The sequence below is a fragment of the Salvelinus alpinus genome, chromosome 32, assembly GCF_045679555.1.
Source record: "Salvelinus alpinus chromosome 32, SLU_Salpinus.1, whole genome shotgun sequence".
In the NCBI taxonomy this organism is placed as follows: Eukaryota; Metazoa; Chordata; class Actinopteri; order Salmoniformes; family Salmonidae; genus Salvelinus; species Salvelinus alpinus.
The window spans coordinates 14804495-14828549 of record NC_092117.1 but is presented as its reverse complement, the minus strand read 5'-3'; the positions used below and the strand labels follow the sequence as shown (position 1 = coordinate 14828549).

Below are 24055 nucleotides of genomic sequence, written 5' to 3'. Positions count from 1 at the left end.
CTTTTTCAGTTCTGCCCACAAATTTTCTATGGGATTGAGGTCAGGGCTTTGTGATGGCCACTCCAATACATTGACTTTGTTGTCCTTAAGCCATTTTGCCACAACTTTGGAAGTATGCTTGGGGTCATTGTCCATTTGGAAGACCCATTTGCGACCAAGCTTTAACTTCCTGACTGATGTCTTGAGATGTTGCTTCAGTATATCCACATCATTTTCCTGCCTCATGATGCCATCTATTTTGTGAAGTGCACCAGTCCCTCCTGCAGCAAAGCATCCCCACAACATGATGCTGCCACCCCCGTGCTTCACGGTTGGGATGGTGTTCTTCAGCTTGCAAGCAACCCCCTTTTTCCTCCAAACATAATGATGGACATTATGGCCTAATAGTTCTATTTTTGTTTCATCAGACCAGAGGACATTTCTCCAAAAAGTACAATCTTTGTCCCCATGTGCAGTTGCAAACTGTAGTCTACCTTTTTTATGGCGGTTTTGGAGCAGTGGCCTCTTCCTTGCTGAACGGCCTTTCAGGTTATGTCGATATAGGACTCGCTTTACTCTGGATATAGATACTTTTGTTCCTGTTTCCTCCAGCATCTTCACAAGGTCCTTTGCTGTTGTTCTGGGGACCCACTGGGGAGTCAGGCCCAACCAATCAGAATGAGTTTTGTCGCACAAAAGGGATTTATTACAGACAGAAATACTCCTCAGTTTCATCAGCTGTCCGGGTGGCTGGTCTCAGACGATCCCGTAGGTGAAGAAGCCGGATATGGAGATCCTGGGCTGGCGTGGTTACACGTGGTCTGCAGTTGTGAGGCCGGATGAGACATCTATAGCATTGTGATGTGTGACAAAACTGCACATTTTAGAGTGGCCTTTTATTGTCCTCAGCACAAGGTGCACCTTGTGTAATGATCATGCTGTTTAATCAGCTTCTTGATATGCCACACATGTCAGGTGGATGGAATATCTTAGCAAAGAGAAATTCTCACTAACAAACTTCTGCACAAAATTTTTAAGATAATGTCTGGGATGTTTTATTTCAGCTCATGAAACATGGGATCGACATATGTTGCGTTTATATTTTTGTTCAGTATAGTTTGTTGAAAACATGTAATCTAAGCCCGTAGTTTTTGTTGCTAAACGCTTAGCAACAAAACCCACCTATCTGAGAGAATGTCGAATTATCTGAGGCTTATTTGATCAAACGCAAGTTATGTCATGTTTAGGCTGTTAACGTGACAATATGTAACTTTTTGGGCGACCTGACCAAATTCACATATAAATGTGAGTTATAGATCTTTCATTCCCGTTGAAAGCAAGTATACGAAGCGGTAGATCTGTTCTATGTGTGCTATTTCTATGCTTCCCGTTCTGAAGTTTCATTTTTGCATCTTTTACTTTCGATTTTGTACACCAACTTCAAACAGCTGAATATGCAATATTTTTGGTTATGGAAAATATATTTCACGGCTGTTTAGATGGTACAATGATTGTCTACAAAATGACTGCTTGTTTTGTCACAAACTGGAATCTTAGCAACTTTAGTTCAAGTGTACTGATATAAGTGGATGCATGTTGCATTCCGGCAACTTAGAGAAAAATAACTTAGTTGTGCCTCTTCTTCTTCTATTGCGATTGCAAAATGTAATGTGCATCCCGCCAACTGTGAGGGATGGAAACAGGATTCCCCCCCTAGAACGGAACAAACTACCAAAAATGTAATAAACCAAATCAAACAAGGGGAGCCTGGGCGGGCCGTCTTCCAGCGCCAGTGCCCCTTGCAAGTCTTCAGATGTCAAATCCTTAAGTCCCAAAAACTGTTGTGCCGCAGCCACAATAATGTCCAGTCTTTGATACTTGAGCCGTATAGTTTAACTGCAGCAATGATGCCACAAAATCCACCTTTTTAACACACAAGGTATCTATTGACTGGCAGCAAACATTTACTACAGGCTGTGGTGCACCCATTACCATATCTTCACTAGTATCACTTGTTTTCTCAATTATTTTAATTGCCTCCGCATAGGAGATTCGATTGGTCGCTCTAACTTTTGCCCCCTCAATCTCCTTCACCCTGACAGAGTACTCCAGGAACTCAGGATCATGATCCCCACCGCAATTGCTACACACCGTTCTTCATTATACTCCGTCCATGTGCGCATACTTGAAACATCGCCAAATCCTTTACAGTTCTTACACTGCAGTGGTTTTGGAAAGAAAGCTCTTAAAGCGTATCTTACATAACCAAGCTTCACATACATAGTTAGATGCCTTTTCAAGCACCAACCACACCAGGAATTCTCTTCAGGTATTCAACCTGAACATCCGTCGTCACCCCTGAGATGACCCCTTTGAAGGGTGCTCTACTCCCAAGTTCAAAGCAAGAAACTTCTGTTGTCAGGAATATTTTGAGGACAACTGCAATCTTCCTCTGTTCTTCAAAAATGTAATGAATCAAAATAATACCACTCTGACCGAATCCACTTTTCCCAGCGCATACTTAACCATTTTCGGCACCTCAAAAAGGTTTCCCACATTTGCATCCTTACTCAACAAACGCATCCCAACAAGAAGTAATTCATTATCATTCATAGATGTATCCTCGGCTTTCCTTTTTTGTTTCAGTTTTTGACACTGCTGTTGTCCATTCAGGACATTCATCTTAATTCAAACTCTTCTTCTGTGGCTTTTACGGCAGACTACAACCACAAAATGTGCATTACTGCCACCAACTGGACTGGGTTGAAAAAAAGGTAAAAATAACAATCTAACTTAATCCACCTAAAATAAAACAATAAACACCACATTGACAAAACCAAAACCCCAAAGTATTCCTTCAAATCTTCATATCTCCCTTCTCAGGCTATATGACTTCAGAGGGTGGTACGGCTTGTGACAATACTCCATGCAACTCCTCCGCAGAGAAGTATTTCAGTCCCAGGAACCGTTCTGCCGCATCCACAATGATATCTATTTTCATGGAATTCAAACTCACATCTACTACAGTCACCAACGCTCTAGACAACATGAAAACAGCCTAACCACCTATGCTAGGGCGAGTAAAATGGTCAGAGTGAGGTGTTCTTTCATTTGTATCTGGAAGTAACTAGCCAACTTTGGCCAGTTAGCTTGCTTGACATTTACATTACATTTAAGTCATTTAGCAGACGCTCTTATCCAGAGCGACTTACAAATTGGCTACGGTTGTTGTGAGGTCAGAACGCTCGGATCAACCCTACTCATCGACCAGAGCTTCCAACGTGTGCTCTGAGCGCACTATGTGAGAGAATCAGCGAATCAGCATCCTAAACGTTTGTTTGTGACGCAGATCGGGATAGGCGAACTCTATTTCAATCAGATCCTGCGTTGACACCAGGCAGGGTGGCTTGAGTCCGTTAGGTAACCGAGAAGTTGGAGTCAATTTGATACTTTTAGCTAGTAATATAAATGTTTTGAGATTCATTACCTGTTACTTAAACCAAAGAAAGATGGGGAACCGTGTCCCTCGTGAGGATTACGAATGGGTTTATACAGATCAGCCACACGCAGACAGGAGGAAAGACATTTTGGGTGAGTGTTTTCCTTTCTCCTCATAGACCGCAATAGAAGCTAACATTAGCTTGTCAGTTTGTATTGCTGGTCATGAATTATTTCGCTTGTTAGCTATAAGTGTTCCTCTTGTCTTTCATCAAAGCTGGCTGCTAACTAGCTAAAGTTGGCTAACTAACTAACTATAATCCCCTTTCAGATATGCTATGTAACTAGCAGTTGCTCACTGCAGCCACGGATGAATATATAATTATCAAGCTAATGATAGATAGTTAAATAATATATAACTATAATAATATATGCCATTTAACAGACACTTTTATCCAAAGCGACTTAGTCGTGCGTGCATACATTTTTCGTATGGGTGGCTGCCCAGTTACCTTGTGAGGCAGGCAGGGAGAGGGGAGTTGGATAGCATCTGATCTAATTGCAACCATTGCTGTTGTTACCTACACTATCAGTCATCTAGCTAGCTAGCTAGCCAGACCAATTATTATGTAAAACGATTCTACAGGAACCCCTCTTTATACTTCTATCGTCCATTATAAAGGTATGACTCCAGTACATAGGCGGGAGGCGGGGGCGCTCCAGTACAGTAGATGGCCGTAATGCAGCATAACATTGGATGCCAACCACTGATAAATCAAATCAAATGTTATTTGTCACATACACATGGTTAGCAGATGTTAATGCGAGTGTAGCGAAATGCTTGTGCTTCTAGTTCCGACAATGCAGTAATAACCAACGAGTAATCTAACCTAACAATTTCACAACAACTACCTTATACACACAAGTGTAAAGGGATGAAGAATATGTACATAAAGATGTATGAATGAGTGATGGTACAGAACGGCATAGGCAAGATGCAGTAGATGGTATCGAGTACAGTATATACATATGCAATGAGTAATGTAGGGTATGTAAACATTATATTAAGTGGCATTGTTTAAAGTGGCTAGTGATCCATTTTTTACATCAATTTTTCCATTATTAAAGTGGCTAGAGTTGAGTCGGTATGTTGGCAGCAGCCACTCAATGTTAGTGGTGGCTGTTTAACAGTCTGATGGCCTTGAGATAGAAGCTGTTTTTCAGTCTCTCGGTTCCTGCTTTGATGCACCTGTACTGACCTCGCCTTCTGGATGATAGCGGGGTGAACAGGCAGTGGCTCGGGTGGTTGTTGTCCTTGATGATCTTTATGGCCTTCCTGGGACATTGGGTGGTGTAGGTGTCCTGGAGGGCAGGTAGTTTGCCCCCGGTGATGCGTTGTGCAGACCTCACTACCCTCTGGAGAGCCTTACGGTTGTGGGCGGAGCAGTTGCCGTACCAGGCGGTGATACAGCCCGACAGGATGCTCTCGATTGTGCATCTGTAAAAGTTTGTGAGTGCTTTTGGTGACAAGCCGAATTTCTTCAGCCTCCTTAGGTTGACGAGGCGCTGCTGTGCCTTCTTCACCATGCTGTCTGTGTGGGTGGACCAATTCAGTTTGTCTGTGATGTGTACGCAGAGGAACATAAAACTTACTACCCTCTCCACTACTGTCCCGTCGATGTGGATAGGGGGGTGCTCCCTCTGCTGTTTCCTGAAGTCTACGATCATCTCCTTTGTTTTGTTGACGTGGAGTGTGAGGTTATTTTCCTGACACCACACTCCGAGGGCCCTCACCTCCTCCCTGTAGGTCGTCTCGTCGTTGTTGGTAATCAAGCCTACCACTGTAGTGCAATCTGCAAACTTGATGATTGAGTTGGAGGCGTGCATGGCCACGCAGTCGTGGGTGAACAGGGAGTACAGGAGAGGGCTCAGAAAGCACCCTTGTGGGGCCCCAGTGTTGAGGATCAGCGGGGTAGAGATGTTGTTACCTACCCTCACCACCTGGGGGCCGCCCGTCAGGAAGTCCAGTACCTGGTTGCACAGGTCGGGGTCGAGACCCAGGGTCTCGAGCTTGATGACGAGTTTGGAGGGTACTATGGTGTTAAATGCTGAGCTGTAGTCGATGAACAGCATTCTCACATAGGTATTCCTCTTGTCCAGATGGGTTAGGGCAGTGCTGTTGCGATTGCGTCGTCTGTGGACCTATTGGGGCGGTAAGCAAATTGGAGTGGGTCTAGGGTGTCAGGTAGAGTGGAGGTGATATGGTCCTTGACTAGTCTCTCAAAGCACTTCATGATGACGGAAGTGAGTGCTACGGGGTGGTAGTCGTTTAGCTCAGTTACCTTAGCTTTCTTGGGAACAGGAACAATGGTGGCCCTCTTGAAGCATGTGGGAACAGCAGACTGGGATAAGGATTGATTGAATATGTCTGCTCTGAGGACGCGGCCGGGGATGCCGTCTGGGCCTGCAGCCTTGCAAGGGTTAACACGTTTAAATGTTTTACTCACGTTGGCTACAGTGAAGGAGAGCCCGCAGGTTTTGGTAGCGGCCGTGTCAGTGGCACTGTATTGTCCTCAAAGCGAGCAAAGAAGTTGTTTAGTCTGTCTGGGAGCAAGACATCCTGGTCTGCGACGGGGCTGGTTTTCTTTTTGTAATCCGTGATTGACTGTAGACCCTGCCACATCACATACCTCTTGTGTCTGAGCCGTTGAATTGCGACTCTACTTTGTCTCTATACTGACGCTTAGCTAGTTTGATTGCCTTGCGGAGGAAATAGCTACATTGTTTGTATTCAGGTCATGTTTCCGGTCACCTTGCCCTGGTTAAAAGCAGTGGTTCGCGCTTATAGTTTCGCGCGAATGCTGCCATCAATCCACAGTTTCTGGTTTGGGAATGTTTTAATTGTTGCTGCGGGTACGACATCGCTGATGCACTTGCTAATAAACTCGCTCACCGAATCGCCGTATTCATCAATGTTGTTGTTTGACGCAATGCGGAACATATCCCAATCCACGTGATCGAAGCAATCTTGAAGCGTGGAATCAGATTGGTCGGACCAGCGTTGAACAGACCTGAGCGCGGGAGCTTCCCGTTTTAGTCTCTGTCTATAGGCAGGGAGCAACAAAATGGAGTCGTGGTCAGCTTTTCCGATAAACCTCACAAGAAGAGGGGGGTGGGGAACAACGTTAGCTAGCTATAGCTAGTACACACCGGGGTAGAGCGTCCTTCGCTCCCACTGGTCGGGCACTGGTTTCCCGCCTGTCAAGCACGGTTTTCTGCGGTACACAGTGGGTGGCAGGCGGGGGCGAAGTACACTCTACCTCAGTGTGTACTAGCTAGCAATGGGCGACCGGTAGACGGCGTCCTTGCAAGTGGTTTCATATTATGACAGAAATGAAAATATCCTTTAGAAAGGGGGAGGATCTAATGACGCAATAACAAACATGGGTTGTTAATATGACTAGGATTGTGTCTTTGGCTGCTGGATAATGAAAGAAAGTTGAGTACATGAGAGATACTGGTTTCAATGGCATATGAGGAAGTGTTTATAAAATAATCCCCTTAACATTCCTATGGTCGGAACATGTCCAATAAATTGACAATGATGACATTTATGTTTATGGTTAAATAGTTTCAAAGGTGGGTGACGTTGCAGTGCGCAACAGGCAATGGCCCTTCTCTCCTTTCTGAACGAACAGTGCCTCAAGTACAGTGACTTTTTCCACATTTTGTTATGTTACAGCCTTATTCTAAAATTTATTAAATTGTTTTTTTCAGCCTCATCTACACACAATACCCCATAATGACAAAGCGAAAACAGGGTTAGAAATTTTTGCAAAAATGTAAAACAGATACCTTATTACATAAGTAACCAGGCCTTAATGAAACTCATACGTAACAATTTTTTCCTGCGGAAACACTGACGTGTGTAATATCCTAATTCAGCACGAGTTGAAAGTTTAGGATTGAAAAATGGTGATGAGGATAATGTTTGAAAATAATTGTTACATCTGAAAAGTTAGTGACCACGAGATGGAAAGCACCGTGCCAAAGTTTGACTGCTTCGCTAACGATTTGTTCTTTAACTACGATTTTAGTTTTTTTCTGAGTGACTCGTTCATTTCAGTCATTCCTTTTGACCTGCTGGTTTCGTGGAAATATTCAGTCAATAATATTTCTCAAATACTGGAGCTTGTGAGTTCAAATAGACTTTATTACAAAGTAACAGAAGTCGAGCTGGTTCATGAAGCAACTCCCTTTCCAGCCTTGGCAAACACTTTTTATACAGGTTTCATCCTTACGTCACACACATATAGTAACTCCTCTTTATGATAATGATTCATCCCTTCTGGCATTTAGCCACCATTATCTTTTTGCCTTGCACTAATTTTAGCTTGGTTTCCCATTAGGGCTTAGAAACATTATGCCATAGCAATGGTACAAAAATAAACAGACATGCCCACTCCCAAGACAGGTGCATGTCTAATGGTGCCTAATGACCTAGACACACAGAGTGCACTTATTTTACTCTAAGATGTCACACATGTACTGGAAAATTGCCAATATATCCCTCTGGGGCTCGTTTTATTGTGCTATTCACTTTATTAAAACCACTCTCTTTCGCTTGTTCTTAGATTTCTCCCTACAGGTCCAGGGCTGAATCTTCCTAACAGTCTGTTAACTTCTTGTGGATAGTGCCCCACCACGACAACAGCCGGTGAAATTGCAGAGCGCGAAATTCAAAATACAAAAATCGTAATATTAAACATTCATGAAAATACAAGTGTCATACATCATTTAAAAGCTTAACTTCTTGTTAATCCAGCCGCTTTGTCAGATTTCAAAAAGGCTTTACGGCGAAAGCATACCATGCGATTATCTGAGGACAGCGCCCCACACAAAAGCATTAAAAACATTTTCCAAACCAGCAGAGGTGTCACAAAAGTCAGAAATGGCGATTAAAATAAATCACTTACCTTTGAAGATCTTCCGCTGTTTGCAATCCCAAGGGTTCCAGCTACATAACAAATGGTCGTTTTGTTCGATAAAGTCCTTTATATCCCAAAAAAGTCAGTTTAGTTGGCGCACTTGATTCAGTAATCCACCTGTTCCCCTCGTTCAAAATGCATACAAAGGAATCCCAAAAGTTACCAATAAACTTAGTCTAAACAGGTCAAACAGCGTTTCTAATCAATCCTCCGGTACCCTAATATGTAAATAAACGATCAAATTTAAGACTATTATGTTCATTACCGGAGATAAATAACGAAGTGCGCGCCCTCATCCATGCGCACCACAAGACTACTGTCAAAATGAGAGCCACCTAGAAAAACTACAAATTATTTTTCAAAAAACAAGTCTGAAACTCTTTCTAAAGACTGTTGACATCTAGTGGAAGCCCTAGGAACTGCAATTTGGGAGGTATTCCTTTGATTTTCCCATAAACAAGCATTTGAATGGGCAGTCACCTCAACAAAAAAAAAATCTGTATGGATTCTCCTTGGGTTTTCGCCTGCCATATCAGTTCTGTTATACTCACAGACATTATTTTAACAGTTTTGGAAACTTCAGTGTTATATGCATATCCTAGCTTCTGGGCCTGAATAACAGGCAGTTTACTTTGGGCACCTCAGTCATCCGAACTTCAGAATACTGCCCCCTATCCCGAAGAAGTTAAGCCCTGAATGATTTGACCACACCCTATTCCCTCCTATTTATATCCACGTTATTTTTCTTTCTCTGATTATTGTACTCGGTCTATTGGTTTTTGCCCCTGTCTCTAGGTTTTTATAATCGTTATCTCCTTTTGAGTATATTCTTAAAAATAAATAAACAGACATCCCCACTCCCAAGACAGGTGCATGTCTAATGGTGCCTAATGACCTAGACACACATATAGAGTGCACTTATTTTACTCTAAGATGTCACACATGTGCTGGAAAATTCCCAGGCATTCTGCAGAGTTCGACATCTTCATGGTTGTGACTTATTTTTTTGAATGTGGGACAAAGGGGAAATAAAAGTATTATCTGAGTTTTCGCACCCACCTACCGGAGTCGTCCTTGCTTGCTAGCAGGAGCAACACCGATATTCCGTGTCCTTCGCTCTCACCTGCCGAACACCTGTCCAGAACTGCGGGGAAAACGGTGCCTGACAGGCAGGGCGAAAGAGAATTATATACCGGTCGCACCTGCCTCCCGCTAGCACACCAGGCAGGAGGCTGCGACACTGTGCTAGCTTGCTAGATAGCACACGGTGTCGCTCCCGCCTCCAGTGTACCGGAAAAAAACGTGCCCAACCGGCGGGGGCGGAGGAAACTGTCTACCGGTCCTCCCCGTTTCAAGCTAGCACAGCAGACAGGACCTAGGGCGACACCAAAGATTTTTTATAAAGAACCCAAGGTAGACCAGAGCCTGTCATTTTCTTTTTTTTTTTTTCTTCTTTTTTTTTTATTAAATTTTATCCCCTTTTCTCCCCAATTTTTGTGGTATCCAATCGCTAGTAATTACTATCTTGTCTCATCGCTACAACTCCCGTACGGGCTCGGGAGAGACGAAGGTCGAAAGTCATGCGTCCTCCGAAGCACAACCCAACCTAGCCGCACTGCTTCTTAACACAGCGCGCCTCCAACCCGGAAGCCAGCCGCACCAATGTGTCGGAGGAAACACCGTGCACCCGCCCCCTCGGTTAGCGCGCACTGCGCCCGGCCCGCCACAGGAGTCGCTGGAGCGCGATGAGACAAGGATATCCCTACCGGCCAAACCCTCCCTAACCCGGACGACGCTAAGCCAATTGTGCGTCGCCCCACGGACCTCCCGGTCGCGGCCGGCTGCGACAGAGCCTGGGCGCGAACCCAGACTCTGGTGGCGCAGCATAGCACTGCGATGCAGTGCTCTAGACCACTGCGCCACCCGGGAGGCCCTGAGCCTGTCATTTTCAATGGGAGCAAATGAATCATAGTGTGTAGAGCAAGCAAGAGGTTTGCAGAGCCAAGCTCAAGCTAGTGAGATCTGATTGGCACGTTCTAGCATTTATTTGCATATTTCTGTTAGAGCACGCCTACTCTGAAGTGTGAATGTACAATTTGCCCTTGCACACCTAAAAAATTTTAATAACTTTGGCAAAGGGTAAAGTCTACAAAATGCACTCCACTGTTTTTTACAGATTCTAGTTTTGGAAACAAAGGTGTATGGAGATCAAATGTTTAATCGATGAGAAAATTTGCAGAATGTCGACCAACATCCATTTCGCACCAGCCTTCTCCCACTGCTGGCCACATCTCATTTCCATATTTGGTAGTGAGTGGAAACGCCAACCGGATACTACAAATGTATTCATCCAGTGAAATATCTGGCACATTGTTCGGTCTGTTGACACTTTGTACTACAGTGGTTCCTCCTTTTTAAAGTTGCGAGCATACACCGTGAGGCTTAGAGGTACCCAGCGTCACGGCTTCATTGCTCCAGACCACCACAAGGGGGAGTTATGCATTTGGGTCCCAAGGTTTTTATATGACCAATCATAGCGAGTGGTTCCAATGACGAATTTGACGCGAGCCACCTGTCCCTGGTGGCTTTATTCAACAAAGATGGCTGACAAAACATTACTGGGGAAGCAAATGTAAGTAATTATAATGTCATAACGAGTCAAGCTAAAAATGTACAATTGAGAGGAATATGTTCGTTAATGTAGAGACAAACGATTGTGCATATTTTTTTGTTAAAGTTAATTTGCGAAAACTTGCTAAATCACAATTAACTGACTAGCTAATATTAGCCAGCTAGCTGGTGTTATGACAAACGGTGCCTGACAGGCAGGGCGAAAGAGAATGTTTTGTCAGCCATCTTTGTTGAATAAAGCCACCAGGGACAGGTGGCTCGCGTCAAATTCGTCATTGGAACCACTCGCTATGATTGGTCATATAAAAACCTTGGGACCCAAATGCATAACTCCCCCTTGTGGTACAGTACGACATTGTAATTCGTGTTTAATGTTTTAGGGACTCCTGAGAACCAGCAAACCAGGCTGTCGTCTTGGGAAACAGTGGATGTAGAGAATCTAGCTAGCTAAAGCATTTACTGCAAATTGAATGTACAATTGTGTAAGCTTACCTTGCAATGCAGCTGAAGTAACATAGCTAGCTAACTATTTACTTGCTTATTGTGTAGTGGAGGATAAAAATAACTGTATGGCTGTGTAGCTAGCTACAGTATGTAGCCGATCTGTGTAAAACGTTAGGTTCTGAACTAATATTCATACCAATCTATGATCCTCAGCTATCATAGTTGTTGTATTAACTTCAAGTCTGAATGGCGTTAATGAGATCCCCACATTGTAGCCTGTACATTGAATATATTCACTGATCATGTACTCTTCCTTGGCAAATAAAGGTGTGGTTCAGGTAGGAATCTCTTGAGACATTTTCTTTTTCAGTCATATCCAATAGCAGGTGTATCAAACTCCATTCTTTGAATGATGCTGTCTGCATGTACACTTCAAAAAACTATGCATATCTAACTCCCTTCATCTGCATTAATCTGAGGACACAGGATAGTATTTCAATGAGATACTTAATTTCAACCAGTGGTGAATGTGAAACGCTTTATTGAAAGAAGTTAATTATCCAGGTGTTATAAATAGACGTTCAATCTGTACTTCAATGCACATATGGTGTGCATTATAAAATGTAGAAGAAAGATCAGGTGGGGAGAGAGGTGTAGAAGACGGAAAGAGGTACGAACAGAGGCAGGCAGCATATGATTAATGAATTACAGTGCTACCCTCATATTCTCTCAGTTCATCACAATTAGTGTCTCTCGGTGTCTCCTAACCAGCCTTGTGCCCCCAGTTGGACCGACGGTTATCTTAAGAGCGGGTGAGGTGGCTGATGGGACTGGCTTCCTCTCTCACATCAAAACATACCTGCAGACGAGAGGCAGATGGATAGAGAGCATGATTTAAGCCTTTTCTTTTATTCTAAAATGGTCAGTCATCAGGAGGTGAAATGCAAAACTGACCTTGGATCATTAACTCTGAGACTACTACATCTATATCTGTTTTTCAATGTAAAGCACCTCTTTTAATAATCTTCCGTAATTAATTTACGAGCGCTGAATATGCCCGGTGTCAGTAAACGTCGTCAAAAAAGCATAATTAAATTGTTTCCAGCAGCACAGTTAGTCACCAACGCTCTGGATAACACAAACTGCCTAATCAGCTCTGCTAGGGCGAGTAGAATGGTCAGAGTGGTCTCATTTGTGTCTGGAAGTAGCTAGCAAGCTAGCCAACGTTAGATTGGGTGCTTGACTGCCTCGGCCCGAACGTCCAATGTGCGCTCCGGGAGTGAAACGGTCTGAATTTAACCGAGGGTTTTGTGTTTTTCATGGATTAAAAACACCATAATATTAATTAAGCAAGTACCAGTCAAAAGTTTGGACACCTACTCATTCCAGGATTTTTCTATATTTTTACTATTTTCTACATTGTAGAATAATAGTGAAGACATCACAACTATGAAATAACACGCATGGAATCAGTTACGAACTCATTCTTATTTACAAGGACAGCCTACTCCTTCCTCCCCGTTGGGGGATTGAACCCCGGTCTCCCGCGTGTCTGCAATATGGAAGACTATCAAATGCTTCTCAAAGATACCATCTGGTGGTCAAACTTGCAATAACAGGAAAAAATGGCTGAGAATTAAATGACGTGCCACAGAATGCTGCGGCAGCACGCAAGGTGTGCCACAGTATGACGCAACTTTTAGAGGAGGAACCACTGTAGCTAGTTTGATAGTTCGTGTCACTGTGTGCTAGCATTCGGTCTCGCCCCTGCCTCCCGCCTGCTGTGTACCGGAGTTCTACTTAGGACTAGCCAGCTAAGCTAACACACAGTGTCCTTCGCTCCTGCCTGCCGAACACCTGCCGTCGTTAACAGACTTGCAGGAAAAATGAGCCCGACAGGCGGGGGCAAAAGGCACTATTTACCGGTGTACAGCTAGCTAGCTACCTGTCACCGCTTCTTCTGTGGGGCTTATGGGCGGCTGGCATCCACCGTTATTGTGAATTAATGCCACCTATTGTACTGGAGCTCACCTGCCTGGAAGTATAAGGAGGGGTTCCTGCAGATGCAGGAATGCCCACATGCAGGAACGCCCAAATTGCGGGTCACAATTGCACCCTTCTCGGCTCGGCGGCGCCAGTGAGACATGCTCCGACCAACAACTGTCTGTTATATATGCACAAAGGAAAGTAGATCACGCTGCAGGCAGCATAGAGGAGAACAATATGTTTAGAACTGATCATTCATTGTAAGAACGAATGCTATAAATTGAATGTTATAATGGACACAGCATTGTAGAACCAAAACATACACACATCGTTTGGGGGGGATACAGATCACAAACGATATTGTGCTTATCACCCTCACGGCAGTCGAGCAATGCATTCCGCCAAGAGTTGTGCACGAGCTAGTCCGGTTGCGGCCACACCTAGACCTCGTTTCAAATGTATCAAGAAATAATTTTATTTGTATGCCTAGTAATCAACACGTTTACAAGCATCAGTCACAAAATGACAGCTCCAGAATCATGACTCTTTCAAGTTTTCAGTTTATTGGTCGCCGGTAGAGGATCCTGCATGCTCTGGACATTGAGTACCACAGTATGAGTCATAATTAGAGGTCGACCAATTAATCGGAATGGGCGATTTAATTAGGGCATATTTCAAGTTTTCATAACAATCGGTAATCGCCATTTTTGGACACCAATCATGGCCGATTACATTGCACTCCACAAGGAGACTGCGTGGCAGGCTGACTACCTGTTATGCGAGTGCAGCAAGGAGCCACGGTAAGGTGCTAGCTAGCATTAAACGTATCTTATAAAAAACAAATCTTAACATAATCACTAGTTAACTACACATGGTTGATGATATTACTATTTTATCTAGCTTGTCCTGCGTTGCATATAATCGATGCGGTGCCTGTTAATTTATCATTGAATCACAGGCTACTTCGCCAAACGGGTGATTTTTAACAAGCTCGTTCGCGAAAAAAGCACCACAAGTATATATTTTTAAACCTGCATATTTAGTTAATATTGCCTGCTAATATGAATTTATTTTAACTAGGGAAATTGTGTCACTTCACTTGCGTTCATTGCACGCAGAGTCAGGGTATATGCAACAGTTTGGGCACCCTGGCTCGTTGCGAACTAATTCGCCAGAATTTTACGTAATTATGACAACATTGCACAACCTTCAATGTAATTTAGATTTATGGATGCCACCCGTTAGATAAAATACGGAACACTTTCCCCACCCTGTGAAGTTCATCATAACTTATTTCAGCAGTAGCCTGATAAACTGCATGCTTTCCCAAGTCATAGTGGAAGGACCACACACCATATCATCACGTGACTCTGAAGTTTACTTCAATATGATGGTTATTATATAAATATTTGCGCATAAGCATTTACACCATTATTTCTCGCTAACCTGTTCACCTGACCACTTCTTGGGAATTCACAATTCCTCTGGGGAGAGAGAATCTGCGAGAAATCTGAGTAGTCTCCAAGACAAAACAGAGCCACCTTTACAAAATATTTACCATAAGGCTATTTCTGACAGTTCCCGGGAAACCGAGTTTCGTTTTCACTTCTGGAGTAATTATTATAAAGTCGGCTTTACCTGTTCACCTGACCAGATCTGGGAATTCACAATTCCTCCGGGGAGAAAGAATGTGTGAGAAATCTGAGGAGTCTCCAAGACAAAACAGAGCCACCTTTACAAAATATTTACCTTAGGGCTATTTCTGCCAGTGCTGGGAAACAGTTTCATTTTCACTTCTAGGAAATCATACTGTGCTTTTATTCATATTTCAAGAGTACTTAGGTTTGTATTGTTGTATTACCTACTGAGAAGGCGAGGCCATAAGGATTGCAGTAGTTAATATAGGGGACAACAACACTGATAAACCCTAAAATACATCACCAGACTGCAATACTAAATACATCACCAGACTCCACCCCGTCTCAACAGTAGTAACTAGCAGTGTCCCTCTGTGCCTCCTGGTGCTGCTGTACAGTCGTGGCCAAAAGTTTTGAGAATGACACAAATATTAATTTTCACAGTCTGCTGCCTTAGTTTGGATGATGGCAATTTGCATATACTCCAGAATGTTATGAAGAGTGATCAGATTAATTGCAATTAATTGTAAAGTCCCTCTTTGTCATGCAAATGAACTGACTCCCCCAAAAACATTTACACTGCATTTCAGCCCTGCCACAAAAGGAGCAGCTGACATGTCAGTGATTCTCTCGTTAACACAGGTGTGAGTGTTGACGAGGACAAGGCTGGAGATCACTCCGTCATGCTGATTGAGTTCGAATAACAGAATGGAAGCTTCAAAAGGAGGGTGGTGCTTGTAATCATTGTTCTTCCTCTGTCAACCATGGTTACCTGGAAGGAAACACGTGCTGTCATTATTGCTTTGCACCAAAAGGGCTTCACAGGCAAGGATATTGCTGCCAGTAAGATTGCACCTAAATCAACCATTTATCGGATCATCAAAAACTTCAAGGAGAGCGGTTCAATTGTTGTGAAGAAGGCTTCAGGGTGCCCAAGAAAGTCCAGCAAGCGCCAGGACCGTCTCCTAAAGTTGATTCAGCTGCGGGATCGGGGCACCACCAGTACAGAGCTTGCCCAGGAATGGCAGCAGGCAGGTGTGAGTGCATTTGCACGCACAGTGAGGCGAAGACTTTTGGAGGATGGCTTGGTGTCAAGAAGGGCAGCAAAGAAGCCACTTCTCTCCAGGAAAAACATCAGTGACAGACTGATATTCTGCAAAAGGTACAGGGATTGGACTGCTGAGGACTGGGGTAAAGTCATTTTCTCTGATGAATCCCCTTTCCGATTGTTTGGTTTGTCCGGAGAAGACAAGGTGAACGCTACCATCAGTCCTGTGTCATGCCAACAGTAAAGCATCCTGAGACCATTCATGTGTGGGGTTGCTTCTCAGCCAAGGGAGTGGGCTCACTCACAATTTTGCCTAAGAACACAGCCATGAATAAAGAATGGTACCAACACATCCTCCGAGAGCAACTTCTCCCCACCGTCCAGGAACAGTTTGGTGACGAACAATGCCTTTTCCAGCATGATGGAGCATCTTGCCATAAGGCAAAAGTGATAACTAAATGGCTCGGGGAACAAAACATCAATATTTTGGGTCCATGGCCAGGAAACTCCCCAGACCTTAATCCCATTGAGAACTTGTGGTCAATCCTCAAGAGGCGGGTGGACAAACAAAAATCTCCAAATTCTGACAAATTGATTATGCAAGAATGGGCTGCCACCAGTCAGGATGTGGCCCAGAAGTTAATTGACAGCATGCCAGGGCGGATTGCAGAGGTCTTGAAAAAGAAGGGTCAACACTGCAAATATTGACTCTTTGCATCAACTTCATGTAATTGTCAATAAAAGCCTTTGACACTTATGAAATGCTTGTAATTATACTTCAGTATTCCATAGTAACATCTGACAAAAATATCTAAAGACACTGAAGCAGCAAACTTTGTGTAAATTTATATTTGTGTCATTCTCAAAACTTTTGTCCACGACTACTACCATAGCTTACAAATTATTCAGACAGGATAAGATTCCTTTGTCACTAACCAGGTTTCCATCCAAACGTTTAATGCGAGGGATGTACATGTTGGATAGAGAAATGTCACGACAGGCCTGATGGAAACAGCTCATTTGTCGGTAAACTTCCCAAATGTCGACAAAACAAAATACGCTATAAAAGGTGGGCTTTTTGTCTGTAAAATTAATTAACCCGACTTTATAATAATTACTCCAGACATCACTCCAAAATCGAACTATTGATTTGATCACTCCACAAAGTGATAAGTTGTGCAATTGGATGGGAGTGCTGGACTATTGTCAGCTAGCCACCTTCCACCTGATTAATTTTTTTCCTCTGTCAGCCTTTATCATCCTTATATTTCAGTAGCACTGATGAAAGTAACCAAAGTGTGTTACGCTGTGATAGGATAGAAAGCCAACAACTTCAATTGTTGAGTATGATTTGGTTATAACAGTGCCTTGATAAACCACCCACTCCCATGTTTAGAAAGGTGAATGGTCATTAGTCAAGAAGCAGTCAGTGAGTAGCAGGCTAAACAGTCTGTCCACATGAGTCCTGTCTGTCCACACATCCATTACAAGTAACACAGTAAACTCAAGGTCAACATGGCCTGGTTTTCACTTTCTAGCTTATAGCCTTGTTTAATAAATCCCTGTGATTTAATATAAGCCTACACACACAAAATAATCAACTTCTGCCCACTGCAGGTGCTACTAACACTTTAACAAACATTTAAAGTATACCACTACACACTGGTAATGTTGTATGGGACCCAGCAATTGTGAGTGGATCAGGCTATATCACCATGTGCATTGTTACAATTGACTGTTCCACCTACCTGATAAAGGTTTTCCTATTCCTTTGTACACCCCCATGTTTGTGTGTCCAAATTTTTATTTATTTATTATTTCTCCCCAATTTCGATCTTGTCTCATTGCTGCACCTCCCCCAATGGGCTCGGGAGGTGAAGGGCGAGTCATGCATCCTCCGAAACATGACCCGCCAACACCCGCTCGCTTAACCTGGAAGCCAGCCGCACCAATGTGTCGGCGGAAACACCATTCAACTGACGACCGAGGTCAGCCTGCAGGCACCCGGCCCGCCACAAGGAGTCGCCAGAGCGCGATGAGCCAAGTAAAGCTCCCCCCCCCCCTGGCCTATGTCATTTGAAGGTCAATTAGCCCGCTTAATGTAGTTGCCAATAATTACGCTAGGCCTACAGTGACTTACAAGACTTTGATACTAGCAGAGAGGCATTTAATTATTTTGATACTGTGTGATAACTTTGATCATGCTGTAGGCCAAACCATCTCCTTTGATTTTTGTCACTCATTGGCTGGACCCTAGTGGACCTAGGCGTAACCTGAAACCACCCTTTGTGCACATTAGGTTACTTTTTAGTCAGGTGAGATTTAAGATAAGTTCTCAAGGTGACATGACATTGTCACAAAATGTAAATTGTGACTTGCAGACTGCTTTATTTGCAAATGTGGATTTGGTAAGCTTATTTGCATTGCCCTTATTCTTTAAAAGTACATGAATCATTGTGGTCTCTCGTCCTGCTGTGGCTGCCAGTCAAATAAGATACCAGTATAATTTAGTGCTGTTTTGAATGGCAATTGCCAGACTATTACTGCAGGCACGTTTTTATCAATGGTGTTTGTGGTTGACTTTTTGGTACCTCTGGGCCTGTCCTGACTGAGCTTTTAAGGGGCCATTTGACAGAAGTAGCAACGATGCAAAACTCTAGGGCTTGAGGGCTTGCAAACGGTTACAAATGGTAGGAAATGGCTGATAACTTTAAATTGTTACATTCATAATATAAAGACTATGAATTAGAATGACATGACGTAAGGAGTTGTGTGTCAGTTTGTTTTTGATTAGTGCTTTGTCAAATAGGTAGGCTAAGTTTTAAAAAATAAATTAACCAAAATGGTATTCTTTCTCTTCTCTAACAGCAAAGTACCCAGAAATAAAGACCCTAATGGGGCCTGATCCCAGGCTGAAGTGGATTGTTTGCATGATGGTACTCATCCAGTTTTTAGCATTCTATCTGGTCAAAGACCTAGACTGGAAATGGGTCTTGTTCTGGACTTATGCCTTTGGCAGCTGTATCAACCACTCCATGACCCTGGCCATCCATGAGATCTCCCACAACACAGCGTTTGGCAACAGCAGGGCCATGTGGAACCGCTGGTTTGCCATGTTTGCCAACCTGCCCATCGGGCTGCCGTATTCTGCCTCCTTTAAGCGCTACCACCTGGACCACCATCGCTACCTGGGAGGAGATGGCGTGGACGTGGACATCCCCACTGAATTTGAGGGCTGGTTCTTCTGCACACGCTTCCGTAAGTTTGTCTGGATCATACTTCAGCCTCTGTTCTACGCCATCCGCCCTCTCTGCATCAACCCCAAGCCCATCACCAGGCTGGAGGTGGCCAACGTGGCTGTGCAGCTGTCCTTCAATGTGGCCCTCTACTGGCTGTGTGGAGCCAAGCCTGTGGTCTACATGATGGCAGGTTCCTTGCTGGGAATGGGCTTGCACCCCATCTCTGGACACTTCATTGCTGAGCACTACATGTTCCTCAAGGGCCATGAGACGTACTCATACTATGGCTCCCTCAACCTGCTCACCTTCAACGTGGGCTACCACAACGAGCACCACGACTTCCCCAGCATCCCAGGACGTAGGCTACCTCTGGTACGGTATAGGTGTTGAAAACATTGGGGCTCTATGGAGAGGAAAGACATGTTATCGAACCAATTCTAACTGCCCCCCAATTCTAACTGTTAAATAAACAATAGGCAATTGGTATTTGGGGGCAGGGGCAGTAGTTGTAATTGTCTAAGTGACAGTTCCATAGCTCCTTTACTGTAATGAAGTGCTTAGTAATTAACTTTTATTTGTATACAGCTTACTTTTGCAGCCAGAAGTGCTTGTCATGATGAAACAGGTTAAGTAATAAAAAAAAAAGGGTAGTAAAAAATAAGAACATCCGTAAAACAACCATATTCCTCCAAATATGTTTAGACAGACTGTTCCAACGTCTAGGCTCAGCAGAAAAGCATTTGACTTCACCAGACCCAGGGAGACTTTAACCTCTAGCTCTATTTCATTGCACATTCTATGTTTGGAGATGTAAATCATTTAAAAGATTCCCATTGTACAAAGAACGTCTAGCCTATATGTTGGTTTGTGGGGAAAACTGTTGCATTGAGTATTCTTCTGATTCAGGACGCTGCAATTCTGCTTTGATTGGAACTTAGAGAAACACTTTGACGATGCAATATGCATAAATCGCTCCACCATTTCCTCGTATTCTAATAGTTTGCCTAATTTCAGTTTGTGACAAAACAAGCAGTCATTGTGTAGAGAATCACTGTACCATCTAAAACATTGAAATATATTTTATATAACAAAAAATATTGTATTTTCAGCTGTTTAAAGCTGCTGTACGAAACCGAAAGTTTAAGATGCAAAAACGAAAATTAAGAATGGGCAGCATAGAAATAGCACAGACAGAACAAATTTACCTAATTTAGACTTGCTTTCATTGAGAATGACAGCTCCAGAACTCAATTTATGTGGATTTGGTCTAGTCGACCCAAAAAGTTACATATTGCAGCTTTATGCTGAAGACACTTGTAGCAAACTGTTTGTTTTCTCCCTTCACCTAGGTGAAGAAAATCGCATCGGAGTACTACGATGACCTGCCCCAGTACACATCATGGGTGAAGGTCCTGTATGACTTCATTATGGACGACCAGCTCAGCCCCTACTCTCGTGTGAAGAGGAGGCTAAAGGGAGATGTCAAGCTGGAGTAAATCCTTCCCCTCCCTCTCCCGTACTCTAACAAAAAAAACTGAAGTAAATTGACATCAGCCCCAATTAACCACCAAGACTTAACAGCTTTTGCATATTAATAGACATTTGAACAGAATGTGTAGAGAATGTCTGTGGACAGTATGTGTGACATGTTGTTTCCCCCTCAGAAACAACTGAAATGGGTGATGGAACATGGTTATATATTCTTCTCTGGCAGAATTACAACCATTACTGCTTGCATTCCAATTAGTCCTTATTACACAAGATTGTCATTTCTCCTATTTGTTTTTTCTGAAAAGCCCATTAATTGCAGTTGTTAGTCATTTTAGAAAACTGTATTAGGGATGATGGCAAGTCTGAATATTTTTCTAGTCACAAATGTTTATTATGAATATATATGAAGAATTTAACTCTGGATTACTTAGGAGTTCAGCATCAGTTGCTGAATGTGTTGAATGTTTGAGATCCTGTTTTTATAGTTTATTTTATGATCAGTTTTATTTCATCTCTTTGAAAGCGGTTGTGTAGCAATATACAACCATATCTTATTGTGAAAAGGTTTTATTGGAAAGGGCGGAGGATACTCTTGCACCAGTTAGGAGATCAGGCCACCTAAACACAGTTTTTTGCTGCTTTGAGGGGGTGAGAAGCCTAGCTTATCACTTCTCTTACGTGTCTACTGAGGCGAGTTGCAAATTCACTCGTAAAATATTGAGTTCTGTCCTTGTAGACTACTACACTTACCATATGACAGTGTGTGTAGAATGAACATATTGGCTAATGTTGAGCTTATTTTAGCTCTTTTAGATCCGAGTGCCATTTTGTATTGTGCTTGCCAACACCTCTGTTCAATAGCTGATTGTATGAATCAGTTATTTCTCCAATTTTACATCTAGTTTGACACCATGGGGAGAAAGAATGGCATTAGCTCAAACATTGTCACTCGTTTTGTTTAATTTATGTTTGCACTTTTATTGAAAGACAATGTGGCCTTAAAATGTGTAAATTACTGTAATGCAGATGCTGCGTTCATATCTTGCCAGATGGTGGAAATACAAAAGGACTAGCCTATAGCTTATGTATGCTCCAAACACCAACTTGTCAGGACTTAGTGTGAGGGTTCTCCTTTTATAAAAACTCACATCTAAAATCTACTGAATGTTATAGCAAATTTTGTTTTTAGACAATGAGTCTTTCAACAATCACTATTCTGACAGTCTCTTATGGAAACCCAAAGGCCAAATTAATTGAAACCAAATATAGATAAGAGTAACTCTTAAGACTCTCCTTTGTTCCATGTACTGTATGATTAATGTTGTTACAATTCCACTAGATTCTGAAAGTCTTGATTATTTCCAATTGTGTCCTTAACATTTGCAATGACGTAAGTAGCCTCATTTGAGAGAAAGACAAAATAGCTTATTTTAAGATGATGATTGACCTCAAGAACCGGGCCACACCCTTAGTCATTGAGTTTGAAAGCCAATTGGTGTATCACATAGCCAAACCATGATGTGGATAGATATTGTCCAAAGTGGATTGGAAACTTGCTGACATTGGTGCTGAATCACAAATTGACCCTTATACTCTCCATGTAGACCTGGAATGGTAATAGTTCCATCTTGCCCTCTGATAGGCGTGGAGGGAGATTGGGTAAGTGTAGGTCTATTCGATATGGCCAATCTATTACAATGTACATAGGGTTGATTTGCGATTCAGGGGGCCTCTGAAACAAGGTAGAGGGGTTGTTGGTTACATCTACGTCAGTATTAAACATAAGCTGAACTCATGCTAAGGGTGAAAGAATTCTAGAAAGAGTAGTGTTTATATTCTCAACTCAAACATTTTAATTTGGAATATTCTGCAGCAAGAGTCATGATTCCATACTCATTGTGTAACACCTGATTTTTTTGCATAACTGCATCCAATATGGTTTTATTAAATGAATTGACCTTGTTTTGTCTCATCCTTTTTGATGGTTAACCATAAGGTCCTGTCATAAAATGGAATAGCAGGTCAGATCTATTGGGTATAGGCTAGAGCTGTACTGGTAATTGCATTAAGGCTGGGGTTGGGTAGGTTACTTTTATGTAATCCGTTAGTTACCTGTCATGTGTAATCATTAATGTAACAGATTACCCAAACTAACAATCTGATTACTTTAAGGCATTAGAAGACAAAAAGTCCTCACCAGGGTCTTGGCCTGACTGCAGTTCGGCGTCATAACTGAGACACGGATGAATCCCAGTTTCAACTGTACAGGGCAGATGGCGGACCGCATGTATGGCATTGTGTGGACAAGTGGTTTGCTGTTGTGAACAGTGCCCCATGGTATGGGCAGGCATAAGCTACGGACAACGAACACACATGCTTTTTATCAATGGAAATTTGAATGCAGAGATACCTTGACGAGATCCTGAGGCCCATTGTCATATCAGTCATCTGCCGCCATCACCTAATATGGTTCAGCATGGCCCCATGTCGCAAGGATCTGTTCACAATTTCTGTAAGCTGATAACGTCCCAGTTTTTCCATGGCCTGAAATTATACTGCTTCCAATTTTGTGGCAACAGTTTGGGGATGGCCCTTTCCTGTTCCCGCATTACAATGCCCACGTGCACAAAGCAAGGTCCATACAGAAATGGTTTGTCGAGATCGGTGTGGAAGAACTTCACTGACCTGCACAGAGCCATGACCTCAATCCCACCAAACACCTTTGGGATGAATTTGAACACTGACTGTGAGCCAGACCAAATCGCCCAACATCAGTGCCCGACCTCACTAATGCTCTTGTGTCTGAATAGAAGCAAACCCCCGCAGCAATGTTCCAACATCTAGTGGAAAGCCTTCCCAGAAGAGTAGAGGCTGATATCAGCAAAGGGGGAACAACTCCATATTAATGCCCATGATTTTGGAATGATATGTTCAACAAACAGGATCTCTAGCTACAAAATTTTACGAATCTCTTGGTAACGTGACCGTGACAGAACTCCGAGCACGCGCAGATTCAATATCTGTAAGTATTTTTGATTCACAGCAGGATATTCATACTCGTAAGTGGACTTGTAATTATTCTGAAAATAAATTATGCTTGCAGATCTCATTGAATGTATTAATGTCAAGTTACAAGTTTGCAGCTGTTAAATCTTTCACACAATACGAACTTGC

The 24055-nt window shown here is 42.9% G+C and overlaps 1 protein-coding gene across 1 annotated transcript; it reads left to right on the top strand.

Moving 5' to 3' along the window:
- Positions 1–3222: 3222 nt before the first annotated feature.
- On the top strand, positions 3223–22843 carry LOC139562681 (sphingolipid delta(4)-desaturase DES1-like). Its single transcript, XM_071380581.1, has 3 exons — positions 3223–3570; positions 19020–19762; positions 20740–22843. The coding sequence occupies exons 1-3, from the start codon at positions 3489–3491 to the stop codon at positions 20884–20886; spliced, it is 972 nt and encodes a 323-aa protein (XP_071236682.1). The 5' UTR covers positions 3223–3488; the 3' UTR covers positions 20887–22843.
- Positions 22844–24055: the final 1212 nt, after the last annotated feature.